The sequence below is a fragment of the Oncorhynchus kisutch genome, unplaced genomic scaffold (genome assembly GCF_002021735.2).
Source record: "Oncorhynchus kisutch isolate 150728-3 unplaced genomic scaffold, Okis_V2 Okis06b-Okis10b_hom, whole genome shotgun sequence".
Taxonomy (NCBI): Eukaryota; Metazoa; Chordata; class Actinopteri; order Salmoniformes; family Salmonidae; genus Oncorhynchus; species Oncorhynchus kisutch.
The window spans coordinates 6080947-6096958 of record NW_022261983.1 but is presented as its reverse complement, the minus strand read 5'-3'; the positions used below and the strand labels follow the sequence as shown (position 1 = coordinate 6096958).

The window sequence follows — 16012 nt, the reverse complement described above, 5'->3', positions numbered from 1 at the left end:
ACTCTATTGCAGTGGCTCCCACAACTCTAACTCTATTGTAGTGAGTCCCACAACCCTAACTCTATTGCAGTGGCTCCCACAACCCTGACCCTATTGCAGTGGCTCCCACAACCCTAACTCTATTGTAGTGGGTCCCACAACCCTAACTCTATTGTAGTGGGTCCCACAACCCTAACTCTATTGCAGTGGCTCCCACAACCCTAACTCTATTGCAGTGGCTCCCACAACTCTAACTCTATTGCAGTGGCTCCCACAACTCTAACTCTATTGTAGTGGGTCCCACAACCCTAACTCTATTGTAGTGGGTCCCACAACCCTGACCCTATTGCAGTGGCTCCCACAACCCTAACTCTATTGTAGTGGGTCCCACAACCCTAACTCTATTGCAGTGGCTCCCACAACCCTGACCCTATTGCAGTGGCTCCCACAACCCTAACTCTATTGCAGTGGCTCCCACAACCCTAACCCTATTGCAGTGGCTCCCACAACCCTAACTCTATTGCAGTGGGTCCCACAACCCTAACTCTATTGCAGTGAGTCCCACAACCCTAACTCTATTGCAGTGAGTCCCACAACCCTAACTCTATTGCAGTGAGTCCCACAACCCTAACTCTATTGCAGTGAGTCCCACAACCCTAACTCTATTGCAGTGAGTCCCACAACCCTAACTCTATTGCAGTGAGTCCCACAACCCTAACTCTATTGCAGTGAGTCCCACAACCCTAACTCTATTGCAGTGAGTCCCACAACCCTAACTCTATTGCAGTGAGTCCCACAACCCTAACTCTATTGCAGTGAGTCCCACAACCCTAACTCTATTGCAGTGGGTCCCACAACCCTAACTCTATTGCAGTGGTTCCCACAACCCTAACTCTATTGCAGTGAGTCCCACAACCCTAACTCTATTGCAGTGAGTCCCACAACCCTAACTCTATTGTAGTGGGTCCCACAACCCTAACTCTATTGCAGTGGCTCCCACAACCCTAACTCTATTGCAGTGGCTCCCACAACCCTAACTCTATTGCAGTGGCTCCCACAACTCTAACTCTATTGTAGTGGGTCCCACAACCCTAACCCTATTGCAGTGGCTCCCACAACCCTAACTCTATTGCAGTGGCTCCCACAACTCTAACTCTATTGCAGTGGCTCCCACAACCCTAACTCTATTGCAGTGGCTCCCACAACCCTAACCCTATTGCAGTGGCTCCCACAACCCTAACTCTATTGCAGTGGGTCCCACAACCCTAACTCTATTGCAGTGGCTCCCACAACCCTAACTCTATTGCAGTGGCTCCCACAACTCTAACTCTATTGTAGTGGGTCCCACAACCCTAACTCTATTGCAGTGGCTCCCACAACCCTGACCCTATTGCAGTGGCTCCCACAACCCTAACTCTATTGTAGTGGGTCCCACAACCCTAACTCTATTGCAGTGGCTCCCACAACCCTAACTCTATTGCAGTGGCTCCCACAACTCTAACTCTATTGTAGTGGTTCCCACAACCCTAACTCTATTGCAGTGAGTCCCACAACCCTAACTCTATTGCAGTGAGTCCCACAACCCTAACTCTATTGCAGTGGCTCCCACAACCCTAACTCTATTGCATTGGCTCCCACGTTGTCTTTGTGACCCACTGGACAAATCTCAAACGGCACCCTATCTGTTCCATTGCACTAGCAGCACTGCTTTGACCGCATGGTGAATAGGGTGGGATTCAACACGCAGACACAGAAGGGTCCTGTGAGATTTGGAGCCTGTTGATGGAGCGGGGGGGGAGATCAAGTGATAAAGTGGTTTGTAGAGGTCACAGTTCAGAGGTCTCTTCAACTCACTGATTGCACTCTTAAACCACAACCTCACCCACTCACCGAGACAGACTGGAACCTGATACCCTGAAAGAGAGGGAGGGAGGTGGACAGGGCGAGCGAGAGAGACCAGGGAGGCACAGAGAGAAGAGAAAGAGGGGGTACAGGAAGATACATGAGGGCACAGAGAGAAGAGAGAAAAAGAGGGGGTACAGGAAGATACATAAGGGCACAGAGAGAAGAGAGAGAAATAGGGTGTACAGGAAGAGACATAAGGGCACAGAGAGAAGAGAGAGAAAGAGGGGGTACAGGAAGAGACATAAGGGCACAGAGAGAAGAGAGAGAAAGAGGAGGGTACAGGAAGAGACATAAGGGCACAGAGAGAAGAGAGAGAAATAGGGTGTACAGGAAGTGACATGAGGGCACAGAGAGAAGAGAGAGAAAGAGGGTGTACAGGAAGAGACATAAGGGCACAGAGAGAAGAGAGAGAAAGAGGGTGTACAGGAAGAGACATAAGGGCACAGAGAGAAGAGAGAGAAAGAGGGTGTACAGGAAGAGACATGCAAAAGCTGTATGGTCAGATAAGGGCTCGTCACAAGATGCCAGAAGGCTGAGTTATGAACAGAGAGGATGTGTTTTCATCCCACACTATGAACATAAAACACTAGGACTGACCTTTGGTCCAGAAAATATAAAGGCAACATGTAAAGTGTTGGTCCCATGTTTTATGAGCTGAAATAAAAGATCCCAGAAATGTTCCATACTCACAAAAAGCTTATTTCTCTGAATATTGCGCATAAATCTGTTTACATCCCTGTTAGTGAGCATTTCTCCTTTGCCAAGATAATCCATCCACCTGACAGGTGTGGCATATCAAGAAGACGGTTAAACAGCATGATCATTACACAGGTGCACCTTGTACTGGGGACAATAAAAGGTCACTCTAAAATGTGCAGTTTGTCACACAACGTAATGCCACAGATGTCTCAAGTTTTGAAGGAGAAGCAATTGGCATGCTGGAATGGAATGTCCACCAGAGTTGTTGCCAGAGAATTTAATGTTAATTTCTCTACCATAAGCCGTGTAACTTCATTTTAGAGAATTTGGCAGTGTGTACAACCGGCCTCACAACCGCAGACCACGTGTGACCACACCAGCCCCAGGACCTCCACATCCCACTTCTTCACCTGCTGGATCGTCTGAGAAGAGCCACCCGGACAGCTGATGAAACTGAGGAGTATTTCTGTCTGGAATAAAGCCCTTTTGTAGGGAAAAACTCATTCTGATTGACTGGGCCTGGCTCCCCAGTGGGTGGGTCTGTCTCCCCAGTGGGTGGTTCTGGCTCCCCAGTGGGTGGGTCTGGCTCCCCAGTGGGTGGGTCTGGCTCCCCAGTGGATGGGTCTGGCTCCCCAGTGGGTGGGTCTGGCTCCCCAGTGGGTGGGTTTGGCTCCCCAGTGGGTGGGCCTGACTCCCCAGTGGGTGGGCCTGACTCCCCAGTGGGTGGGTCTGGCTCCCCAGTGGGTGGGTCTGGCTCCCCAGTGGGTGGGCCTGGCTCCCCAGTGGGTGGGCCTGACTCCCCAGTGGGTGGGCCTGACTCCCCAGTGGGTGGGTCTGGCTCCCCAGTGGGTGGGTCTATGCCTCTCAGGCCCACCTATGGCTGTGCCATAGGATTTCACGTGCCCAGTCATGTGAAATCCTTAGATTAGGGCCTAAACATTTTTTTAAAGACTTTTTTCCTTATATGATCTATAATTTAGTAAACATGTTGCATTTATATTTGTGTTCAGTATAGATAGATCTTAGGGCTTGACTTTCTGTATGACTCTATGACTGGCCTGTATGACCTTTGTATATGATCTGTCTATATTCACTGGTACTCTGTGTACTGAATGACTAGTGTCCTCTGGCCTACTGCTGTACTGTATGGGCCATTGGACAGGCCCAGTGAGTACTCACTACACACTACTCATTACTCACTACTCACTAACCCAGCCTGCCTGGCTTTGCCCCAGTGGCTCCAGATAAGAGGCCTGTGTCTGGGGGCTGGTGCAGGGCAGGACTCAAACTGTAGTGACAGGTGCCTTTCAGCGATACTTATCTATCAGGCTACTACAGTCAACGCTATCTGTCTGCCTGCCTGCCTTTCGGCCTGCCCATCTGTCGGTCTGCCTCACTGCCTGTCTGCCTCACTGCCTGTTTGTCTGCCTGCCCTATATCCTGGATCTCTGAAGTTAATTAACTAGACATAATGCTGTACTGTGTGAGGCTTGATATGCAAGGGCAAGGCTGTAGCGTGCACACACACACACAGTGTACCTCACCTCTCAGCTTATATCCACAGCTGAGTATTTTTGCCTAAACGTCAGAGAGTATGTGTGTGTGTGTGTGTGTTTACCGTATAGCTGTGTGTGTTCATGACTGCGTACTCTCGGTTGGGTTCGCTCCAGTTTCTGTTCATTTTCAGACTATTTTCCCTCCAAATCTGCCTCAGATCACAGCTGCTGATGGCCCTCACCTGTGTTGCTCTCTACCTTTCTCTACCTGTACCCCTCTACCTCTCTCCCCTCTCTCTCTCCACCTCTCTACCTCCACCTCTCTACCTCTACCTCTCTATCCACCTCTCACCTCTTTCCCCTCTCTCTACCCCTCTCTTTCTCTCCACCTTTCCCCTCTCACTCTCCCCCTCTCTCTCTCTCCCCCTCTCTACCTCTCCCCCTCTCTACCCCTCTCTCCCTTTCTACCTCTCCCCCTCTCCAACTCTCCATCTCCACCTCTACCTCTCCCCATGTATTTTATCCACCTCTCCCCATCTCCACCTCTCCCCATCTCCACCTCTCCCCCTCTCCACCTCTCCACCTCTCCCCCTCTCTACCCCTCTCTCCCTTTCTACCTCTCCCCCTCTCCAACTCTCCATCTCCCTCTCTACCTCTCCCCGTGTATTTTATCCCCCTCTCCACCTCTCTACCTCTCCCCCTCTCCACCTCTCCACCTCTCCCCCTCTCCACCTCTCCACCTCTCCCCCTCTCCACCTCTCCACCTCTCCCCCTCTCCACCTCTCCCCCTCTCCACCTCTCCACATGTATTTTCTCCACCTCTCCAACTCTCCATCTCCACCTCTACCTCTCCACATGTATTTTCTCCACCTCTCCACCTCTCCAACTCTCCATCTCCACCTCTACCTCTCCACATGTATTTTCTCCACCTCTCCCCCTCTCCACCTCTCCACCTCTCCCCCTCTCCAACTCTTCATCTCCCCCTCTCCACCTCTCCCCCTCTCTACCTCCATCTCTCCCCCTCTCCACCTCTCCCCCTCTCCACCTCCACCCCATGTATTTTATCTACCTCTCCCTTTGTCTGACTGTCCCCTCTTTTTCCTCTTCCCTCTATCTACTGTACTCTCCTCATTCAGACTCTATCTACTGTACTCTCCTCATTCAGACTCTATCTACTGTACTCTCCTCATTCAGACTCTATCTACTGTACTCTCCTCATTCAGACTCTATCTACTGTACTCTCCTCATCCAGACTCTATCTACTGTACTCTCCTCATTCAGACTCTATCTACTGTACTCTCCTCATTCAGACTCTATCTACTGTACTCTCCTCATTCAGACTATCTACTGTACTCTCCTCATTCAGACTCTATCTACTGTACTCTCCTCATTCAGACTCTATCTACTGTACTCTCCTCATTCAGACTCTATCTACTGTACTCTCCTCATTCAGACTCTATCTACTGTACTCTCCTCATTCAGACTCATATCATCATCTATCTGGGCTGAGGTTAAACACACACTCATTGACAGTATGAACACACACATACTTGCAGTACACACAGTCACACAAACTCTCTCTATCTCCACACATAACGTAGTCCTATCTAGCGGTGCTGAAGGTTCCTGTCATGTGGAAGGTGATTTGAATGGCTGTAAGGTTGTTGTAGCTCTCTGGAGGAGCGATGAGGTGATGAAGCTGAAGAGGGGTTTCTCCTCCTTTCTCCTTCTGTTTTCTCTCATCTCTGATCAACTGGAAGCTGACAGACTGAAGCCATGGGGATCCTTCTCTAACACCAGGGGATCTGTTGTGTGGGAGGGGTGGAGTGTGTGATATGTGTGTGGTTCGTCTTTGGGGTGGTGGAGTGTGTGATGTGTGTGTATGGTTCGTCTTTGGGGTGGGGGGGGGTGGAGTGTGTGATGTGTGTGTGTGTGTGGTTCGTCTTTGTGGTGGGGGGGTGGAGTGTGTGATGTGTGTGTGTGCGGTTCGTCTTTGGGGGGGGGGGTGGAGTGTATGATGTGTGTGTGGTTCGTCTTTGGGGGGGTGGAGTGTGTGATGTGTGTGTGTGGTTCGTCTTTGGGGTGGGGGGGTGGAGTGTGTGATGTGTGTGTGGTTCGTCTTTGGGGGGGTGGAGTGTGTGATGTGTGTGTGGTTCGTCTTTGGGGTGGGGGGGTGGAGTGTGTGATGTGTGTGTGTGTGTGTGGTTCGTCTTTGGGGTGGGGGGGTTGGAGTGTGTGATGTGTGTGTGTGTGGTTCGTCTTTGGGGTGGGGGGGTGGAGTGTGTGATGTGTGTGTGTGCGGTTCGTCTTTGGGGTGGGGGGGGGTGGAGTGTATGATGTGTGTGTGCGTGTGGTTCGTCTTTGGGGTGGGGGGGGTGGAGTGTGTGATATGTGTGTGTGTGTGTGGTTCGTCTTTGGGGTGGGGGGGTGGAGTGTATGATGTGTGTGTGTGTGTGGTTCGTCTTTGGGGTGGGGGGGGGGTGGAGTGTGTGATGTGTGTGTGTGTGGTTCGTCTTTGGGGGGGTGGGGGGGTGGAGTGTATGATGTGTGTGTGTGTGTGGTTCGTCTTTGCGGTGGGGGGGGTGTGGAGTGTGTGATGTGTGTGTGTGTGGTTCGTCTTTGGGGTGGGGGGGTGTGGAGTGTGTGATGTGTGTGTGTGTGGTTCGTCTTTGGGGTGGGGGGGTGGAGTGTGTGATGTGTGTGTGTGGTTCGTCTTTGGGGTGGGGGGGTGGAGTGTGTGATGTGTGTGTGTGGTTCGTCTTTGGGGTGGGGGGGGGGGGGGGGTGGAGTGTATGATGTGTGTGTGTGGTCCGTCTTTGGGGTGGGGGGGGGTGGAGTGTGTGATGTGTGTGTGTGTGGTTCGTCTTTGGGGGGGTGGGGGGGTGGAGTGTATGATGTGTGTGGGGTGGGGGGGGTGTGGAGTGTGTGATGTGTGTGAGTGTGGTTCGTCTTTGGGGTGGGGGGGTGGAGTGTGTGGTGTGTGTGTGTGTGTGTGTGTGGTTCGTCTTTGGGGTGGGGGGGGGGTGGAGTGTGTGATGTGTGTGTGTGGTTCGTCTTTGGGGTGGGGGGGGGGGTGGAGTGTGTGATGTGTGTGTGTGTGGTTCGTCTTTGGGGTGGGGGGGGGTGGAGTGTGTGATGTGTGTGTGTGTGGTTCGTCTTTGGGGTGGGGGGGGGTGGAGTGTGTGATGTGTGTGTGTGTGTGTGTGGTTCGTCTTTGGGGCGGGGGGGGTGGAGTGTGTGGTGTGTGTGTGTGTGGTTCGTCTTTGGGGTGGGGGGGGGGGGGGTGATGTGTGTGTGTGTGTGTGTGGTTCGTCTTTGGGGTGGGGGGGGGGGTGATGTGTGTGTGTGTGTGGTTCGTCTTTGGGGTGGGGGGGGGTGGAGTGTATGATGTGTGTGTGTGTGTGGTTCGTCTTTGGGGTGGGGGGGGGGTGGAGTGTGTGATGCGTGTGTGTGTGGTTCGTCTTTGGGGGGGTGGGGGGGTGGAGTGTATGATGTGTGTGTGTGTGGTTCGTCTTTGGGGTGGGGGGTGTGGAGTGTGTGATGTGTGTGTGTGTGGTTCGTCTTTGGGGTGGGGGGGTGGAGTGTGTGATGTGTGCGTGTGGTTCGTCTTTGGGGTGGGGGGGGTGGAGTGTGTGATGTGTGTGTGTGTGTGAGGTTCGTCTTTGGGGTGGGGGGGGTGGAGTGTGTGATGTGTGTGTGTGTGGTTCGTCTTTGGGGGGGTGGGGGGGGTGATTGTAGTGCAGAAAGATAAACGTTAGACCCATGATGGAAGCAGATGCCTTTTGCCTCAGAATGGGTCTTAATGTTGAGGTGAAAATGTGCTCCGTGGCTCTTTGCCCAGCACCTGCTAAACCATCTCTCTCTCTCTCTCTTTATTTGTCTTGGTGAGCCCTCTCATTCTTTCCTGTGGGGGAATTATTTGGCCGTTGAGTTGGAATCACAGATCCATTTGTGAATCGTAGTTTTCTCCCTAATGTTCTAATGTTATCCGGTTAGGTTGAAGCACAGTGAATTCGGAAACTATTCAGATCCCTTCGCTTTTTCCACCTTTTGTTACATTACAGCCTTATTTGAAAACGTATTAAATATATTTTTTACATCATCAATCTACACACAATACCCCATAATGACATCACAATACCCCGTAATGACATCACAATACCCCATAATGACATCACAATACCCCATAATGACAAAGCAAAAACTTGTTTTTTTCTTCTTTAAAAAACAACATTTTAGCAAAACCAGAAATACCTTACATAAGTATTCAGACCCTTTACTATGAGACTCGAAATTGAGCTCAGGTGCATCCTGTTTCCATGGATCATTCTTGAGATGTTTCTACAACTTGATCGGAGTCCACCTGTGGTAAATTCAGTTGATTGGACATGATTTGGAAAGGCACACACCTGTCTATATAAGGTCCCACGGTTGACAGTGCATGTAAGAGCAAAAACCTTGGTTGGGGAGGTGACCAAGTTCCTCTGTGGAGATGGGAGAACCTTCCAGAAGGACAACCATCTCTGCAGCACTCCACCAATAAGGCCTTTATAGTCGATTGGCCAAACAGAAGCCACTCCTCAGTAAAAGGCACGACAGCCAGCTTGGAGTTTGCCAAAAGGCACCTTAAGGACTCTCAGACTATGAGAAACAGGATTCTCTGGTCTGATGAAATCAAGATTGAACTCTTTGGCCTGAATGCCAAGCGTTACGTCTTGAGGAAACCTGGCACCATCCCTACGGTGAAGCATGGTGGTGGCAGCCTTATGCTGTGGGGATGTTTTTCAGCGGCAGGGACTGGGAGACCAGTCAAGCTCGAGGTAAAGATGAGCGGAGAAAAGTACAGAGAGATCCTTGATGAAAACCTGCTCCAGAACACTCAGGACCTCAGACTGGGGCCTTCCAATAGGACAAAGACCCTAAGGACACAGCCAAGACAAAGCAGGAGTGGCTTCAGGACAAGTCTCTGAATGTCAGAAAGAAGACTTGAGGCTGTAATCAATGCCAAAGGTGCTTCAACAAAGTACTGAGTAAAGGGTCTGAGTACTTATGTAAATGTGATTTCTGGTTTTTAATTAGAATACATTTTCTAAAATCTTTAAGATCTGTTTTTTCTTTGTCGTTATGGGGTATTGTGATGTCGTTATGGGGTAGTGTGATGTCATTATGGGGTAGTGTGATGTCATTATGGGGTAGTGTGATGTCGTTATGGGGTAGTGTGATGTCGTTATGGGGTATTGTGATGTCGTTATGGGGTATTGTGATGTCGTTATGGGGTAGTGTGATGTCGTTATGGGGTAGTGTGATGTCGTTATGGGGTAGTGTGATGTCGTTATGGGGTATTGTGTGTATATTGATGAGGGAACCAAAAAATGTCAGCCATTTTAGAATAAGGCTGTAACATAACAAAATGTGGAAAACATCAAGGGGTCTGAATACTTTCTGAATGCATTGTATGCAGAGAATTTTAAAAAAGCACTGACCACCTGCATGTGACCTTCAGTGGTGAAAAGAGACAGACCAGAGGAATTTGTCCTGTGTGTTCTAAAAACAATTATAAACTGGGTGGTTCAAGCCCTGAATTCTCATTGGCTGAAAGCCATGATATTACAGACCGTATACCACGGGAATGAAAAAAAAATATATATATTTTTTTGTAAGGTGTCACATCTCAAAGCACTGTGAGCTCAACATGAACGTATCACCCAGTCAGGTGTCACATCTCAAAGCACTGTGAGCTCAACATGAACGTATCACCCAGTCAGGTGTCACATCTCAAAGCACTGTGAGCTCAACATGAACGTATCACCCAGTCAGGTGTAAGGTGTCACATCTCAAAGCACTGTGAGCTCAACATGAACGTATCACCCAGTCAGGTGTAAGGTGTCACATCTCAAAGCACTGTGAGCTCAACATGAACGTATCACCCAGTCAGGTGTCACATCTCAAAGCACTGTGAGCTCAACATGAACGTATCACCCAGTCAGGTGTAAGGTGTCACATCTCAAAGCACTGTGAGCTCAACATGAACGTATCACCCAGTCAGGTGTAAGGTGTCACATCTCAAAGCACTGTGAGCTCAACATGAACGTATCACCCAGTCAGGTGTCACATCTCAAAGCACTGTGAGCTCAACATGAACGTATCACCCAGTCAGGTGTCACATCTCAAAGCACTGTGAGCTCAACATGAACGTATCACCCAGTCAGGTGTCACATCTCAAAGCACTGTGAGCTCAACATGAACGTATCACCCAGTCAGGTGTCACATCTCAAAGCACTGTGAGCTCAACATGAACGTATCACCCAGTCAGGTGTCACATCTCAAAGCACTGTGAGCTCAACATGAACGTATCACCCAGTCAGGTGTCACATCTCAAAGCACTGTGAGCTCAACATGAACGTATCACCCAGTCAGGTGTCACATCTCAAAGCACTGTGAGCTCAACATGAACATTTCACCCAGTCAGGTGTAAGGTGTCACATCTCAAAGCACTGTGAGCTCAACATGAACGTATCACCCAGTCAGGTGTAAGGTGACACATCTCAAAGTTCATAAGATTGTTAAATAATGAACCAAATAGCTACCCAGAATGTCTACATTGACCCTTTTTACACTCTTTGGACTCATCACACACTGCTGCTACTGTTTATTATCTATCCTGTGGCCTAGTCACTTTATTCCTACTTATATATGAATGACGTGATAGATGGCTTTGTTCATTCACATATACAGTCATTGGTGTGTGTGTGTGTGTGTGTGTGTGTGTGTGTGTGTGTGTGTGTGTGTGTGTGTGTGTGTGTGTGTGTGTGTGTGTGTGTGTGTGTGTGTGTGTGTGTGTGTGTGGGAAAATGCACTCCAGTCCCAGTGCTGTGGAGCGTGACCACTGTAGAAAACAGTATGGATGATCTGTGATAAGGCCAGAACTCCATTATTCAGCTGTGTGATTGGTGTAAGTTTCTCCTATGGGATAGTGTGAGAAAACACAAGATAAACATACAGAGATAAGAGAATGAGAGAAAGGGCCATTTGCAGACATAACTGGTATTGCACCTATTGGAGACATGGAGGAGGGTGAGGGAGGGAGAGAGAGGTGGACGGAACAAGGGGGTGTGGGAATAGAGGGGCTCCCTGTGGACTGACTTGGACATGGGAACACAGAGAGGCACTAACGAAGCGTGGCCGCCCCTCACTGACTTCACAGGGCTGGGGTGGGTAGAGAGAGGGAAAGAAAGAGAGGTGTGTGTGTGTGTGTGTGTGTGTGTGTGTGTGTGTGTGTGTGTGTGTGTGTGTGTGAGAGAGGGAGATGGAAATAGGGGGTAGCGGGCCCCTATTCAGTTCCACAACACCTTGGTTTGAACAAGGGACCAATCACAGCACTTTTCCAGAAGTCAGTATGTACAACATGTCCTTGTTCTCATTCAGCTTCTCAGATTTCAACTCTGGATGTCTATTTGCTGTGTGCTTTGGGTTACACAGACAGACAGACAGACACAGACACAGACAGTTCTGTGTCCCTATAGTCAGCGGTATCAGGGAGACACACAGACAGTTCCGTGTCCCTATAGTCAGCGGTATCAGGGAGACACACAGACAGACACAGACAGTTCTGTGTCCCTATAGTCAGCGGTATCAGGGAGACACACAGACAGACACAGACAGTTCCGTGTCCCTATAGTCAGCGGTATCAGGGAGACACACAGACAGTTCTGTGTCCCTATAGTCAGCCGTATCAGGGAGACACACAGACAGTTCTGTGTCCCCTATAGTCAGCGGTATCAGGGAGACACACAGACAGACACAGACAGTTCCGTGTCCCTATAGTCAGCGGCATCAGGGAGACACACAGACAGACACAGACAGTTCCGTGTCCCTATAGTCAGCGGTATCAGGGAGACACAAAGACAGTTCCGTGTCCCTATAGTCAGCGGTATCAGGGAGACACACAGACAGTTCTGTGTCCCTATAGTCAGCGGTATCAGGGAGACACACAGACAGACACAGACAGTTCCGTGTCCCTATAGTCAGCGGTATCAGGGAGACACACAGACAGTTCCGTGTCCCTATAGTCAGCAGTATCAGGGAGACACACAGACAGACACAGACAGTTCCGTGTCCCTATAGTCAGCGGTATCAGGGAGACACACAGACAGACACAGACAGTTCCGTGTCCCTATAGTCAGCCGTATCAGGGAGACACACAGACAGACACAGACAGTTCCGTGTCCCTATAGTCAGCAGTATCAGGGAGAACAGTCAGTCTACTCCAGTCTGTCGTTAGATTCATATTTATACATCATGACATCACCACTCACTGTGGTTGATTTGTGTGTGCGTGTGTTTGTGATGTGAAGCTGTGACCTCACACACCACTTCCCTTCTGACTCTATTACAAGAAGTCCCCTGGACACTACTCTGTGTGTGTGTGTGTGTGCGTGTGCGTGTGTGTGTGTGTGTGTAGAATGTTTGTGCTCAATTTGTAGTTTAATGCCAGAAATTGCTTGCTTTGATTAATATGTTGTTATTCTTTATAATGACCAGCTAATTAGCCAAATAAAAATATAATAACATATTGCAGAGGGAGGATATCTGCAGTGCAAGTTAAGGTTCCTAGTACTGAACTACGACATGTAGCATTCCTCCTGTGAGTGGTGTGTTTCCCATCTAGTGGTTAAGGTTCCTAGTACTGAACTACGACATGTAGCATTCCTCCTGTGAGTGGTGTGTTTCCCATCTAGTGGTTAAGGTTCCTAGTACTGAACTACGACATGTAGCATTCCTCCTGTGAGTGGTGTGTTTCCCATCTAGTGGTTAAGGTTCCTAGTACTGAACTACGACATGTAGCATTCCTCCTGTGAGTGGTGTGTTTCCCATCTAGTGGTTATGGTTCCTAGTACTGAACTACAACATGTAGCATTCCTCCTGTGAGTGGTGTGTTTCCCATCTAGTGGTTAAGGTTCCTAGTACTGAACTACAACATGTAGCATTCCTCCTGTGAGTGGTGTGTTTCCCATCTAGTGGTTAAGGTTCCTAGTACTGAACTACAACATGTAGCATTCCTCCTGTGAGTGGTGTGTTTCCCATCTAGTGGTTAAGGTTCCTAGTACTGAACTACAACATGTAGCATTCCTCCTGTGAGTGGTGTGTTTCCCATCTAGTGGTTAAGGTTCCTAGTACTGAACTACGACATGTAGCATTCCTCCTGTGAGTGGTGTGTTTCCCATCTAGTGGTTAAGGTTCCTAGTACTGAACTACAACATGTAGCATTCCTCCTGTGAGTGGTGTGTTTCCCATCTAGTGGTTAAGGTTCCTAGTACTGAACTACAACATGTAGCATTCCTCCTGTGAGTGGTGTGTTTCCCATCTAGTGGTTAAGGTTCCTAGTACTGAACTACGACATGTAGCATTCCTCCTGTGAGTGGTGTGTTTCCCATCTAGTGGTTAAGGTTCCTAGTACTGAACTACAACATGTAGCATTCCTCCTGTGAGTGGTGTGTTTCCCATCTAGTGGTTAAGGTTCCTAGTACTGAACTACAACATGTAGCATTCCTCCTGTGAGTGGTGTGTTTCCCATCTAGTGGTTAAGGTTCCTAGTACTGAACTACAACATGTAGCATTTCTCCTGTGAGTGGTGTGTTTCCCATCTAGTGGTTAAGGTTCCTAGTACTGAACTATGACATGTAGCATTCCTCCTGTGAGTGGTGTGTTTCCCATCTAGTGGTTAAGGTTCCTAGTACTGAACTACGACATGTAGCATTCCTCCTGTGAGTGGTGTGTTTCCCATCTAGTGGTTAAGGTTCCTAGTACTGAACTACGACATGTAGCATTCCTCCTGTGAGTGGTGTGTTTCCCATCTAGTGGTTAAGGTTCCTAGTACTGAACTACAACATGTAGCATTCCTCCTGTGAGTGGTGTGTTTCCCATCTAGTGGTTAAGGTTCCTAGTACTGAACCACGACATGTAGCATTCCTCCTGTGAGTGGTGTGTTTCCCATCTAGTGGTTAAGGTTCCTAGTACTGAACTACAACATGTAGCATTCCTCCTGTGAGTAGTGTGTTTCCCATCTAGTGGTTAAGGTTCCTAGTACTGAACTACAACATGTAGCATTCCTCCTGTGAGTGGTGTGTTTCCCATCTAGTGGTTGGTGATTGAAACTACAGTAAACTGGCCTGTTGATTTTTGTGATTGATTCAACTTGTTTTGCAGCTTGTTGAAAATCTCTCTCTTTGTATCTTTTCCCCTCTTCTCTCTCTCCTCCCCCTCCTCTCTCTCTCCCCCCCCCCCTCCTCTCTCTCTCCTCCCCTCCTCACTCTCTCACTCTCTCTCTTCCCCCTCCTCTCTCTCTCTCTCTCCCTGCTCTCTCTCTTCTCCCTCTACTCCCTCTCTCTCTTCTCTCTCTACTCTCTCTCTCTCTTCTCCCTGCTCTCTCTTCTCCCTCTACTCCCTCTTCCCTCTACTCTCTCTCTCCTACTTCTACACTCTCTCTTTCCTCTCTCTCCTCCTTCTATACTCTCTCTTTCCTCTCTCTCTCATCCCTCTACTCTCTCTCTCTTCTCCCTGCTCTCTCTCTACTCCCTCTACTCCCTCTCTCTCTTCTCCCTGCTCTCTCTCTACTCCCTCTACTCCCTCTCTCTCTTCTCCATCTACTCCCTCTCCATCTTCCCCCCCTCTTCTCCATTCTCAGGACCCTGATGCCTTTGTTTGACCCTGACTCAGGCCTCCTCACAGTATCTGGGATGGTAAGATGTAGTTTGTTGTCTCCCTTAACAGATAGTATGAAGGCAGCTGGCCTCATTTCATATTTTACTATTATCTTCCTCAGTAAATACATGTCTGCTTTGTTCTCTCTTCCATAGGGAGATAGTGTCATTGACTGCTTCGAGGTGTCTGCCACTGAACCATTCCTTTCCCAAGGTAAGGACAGATCTTCAGTGGTTGTTCATTTTCCAATACTGTCCTCCTACCTCTCCCACTCCCTCTCTCACACACCCAGGTCTGTCCTCCTACCTCTCCCACTCCCTCTCTCACACACCCAGGTCTGTCCTGCTACCTCTCCCACTCCCTCTCTCCCACACCCAGGTCTGTCCTCCTACCTCTCACACACCCAGGTCTGTCCTCCTACCTCTCCCACTCCCTCTCTCACACACCTAGGTCTGTCCTCCTACCTCTCCCACTCCCTCTCTCACACACCCAGGTCTGTCCTCCTACCTCTCCCACTCCCTCTCTCACACACCCAGGTCTGTCCTCCTACCTCTCCCACTCCCTCTCTCACACACACTCCTCTAATCTCTACTTCTTTCTCCCTCTTATTCTCTCCTCATCTCTTTCTCTCCAGTGAGCCACTGTCTGACGGAAGCCCCAACGCGAGGTGTTGCCATGGTACCCAAGTTGGCATTGGATGTCCTGTCCTGTGAGGTCATGCGGGTCCTGCAGCTGACGGACAGCTTCATCGTGCCAATCAACTACCACGTTCCCCGCAAGGTCCAGTATCTCTCAGGCTACTGTAACAGCAGATCCATCTGTCATTTTGATGTCATGGCAACAGTTCTTTCCCTGTACTTGTTTCTAAACTGATGGGAGGGGGACTTGGCAGTAGTGTCTTTGTAGTCACTGAGGGAAATAAAGTTATGGAATGAGAAACCATTCAACAAGCCTTTATGTCTTCCATTTTAGAGTATGTCTGCTTTTGTGTATCTAATTCAGTCAGGACAGGAGTTCCATGCAGACCTGTACCCAGACACCTTGGGCCGGACGGCAGCCATGTCAGCTGCAGAGTGGTGGAAAGGTGGCGAGAAACAGGTACCACCATCACTCTACACAATATAACTCTAATCTGTATTCTAACTTGGATGTACCACCATCACTCTACACAATATAACTCTAATCTGTATTCTAGCTTGGATACAATGTGCATACAGTACCAATAGAAGTGC

The 16012-nt window shown here is 49.3% G+C and overlaps 1 protein-coding gene across 1 annotated transcript in view; it reads left to right on the top strand.

Annotated features, from left to right (window-relative positions):
• The window catches only part of coro7 (coronin 7), a 244011-nt gene that overhangs the window by 215783 nt on the left and 12216 nt on the right, over positions 1 to 16012 (top strand). The window contains exons 10-13 of the mRNA XM_031813924.1: positions 14764 to 14818; positions 14936 to 14993; positions 15415 to 15560; positions 15783 to 15878. Coding sequence (XP_031669784.1) covers positions 14764 to 14818; positions 14936 to 14993; positions 15415 to 15560; positions 15783 to 15878 — 355 coding nt within the window. The remainder of the gene's footprint in view (positions 1 to 14763; positions 14819 to 14935; positions 14994 to 15414; positions 15561 to 15782; positions 15879 to 16012) is intronic.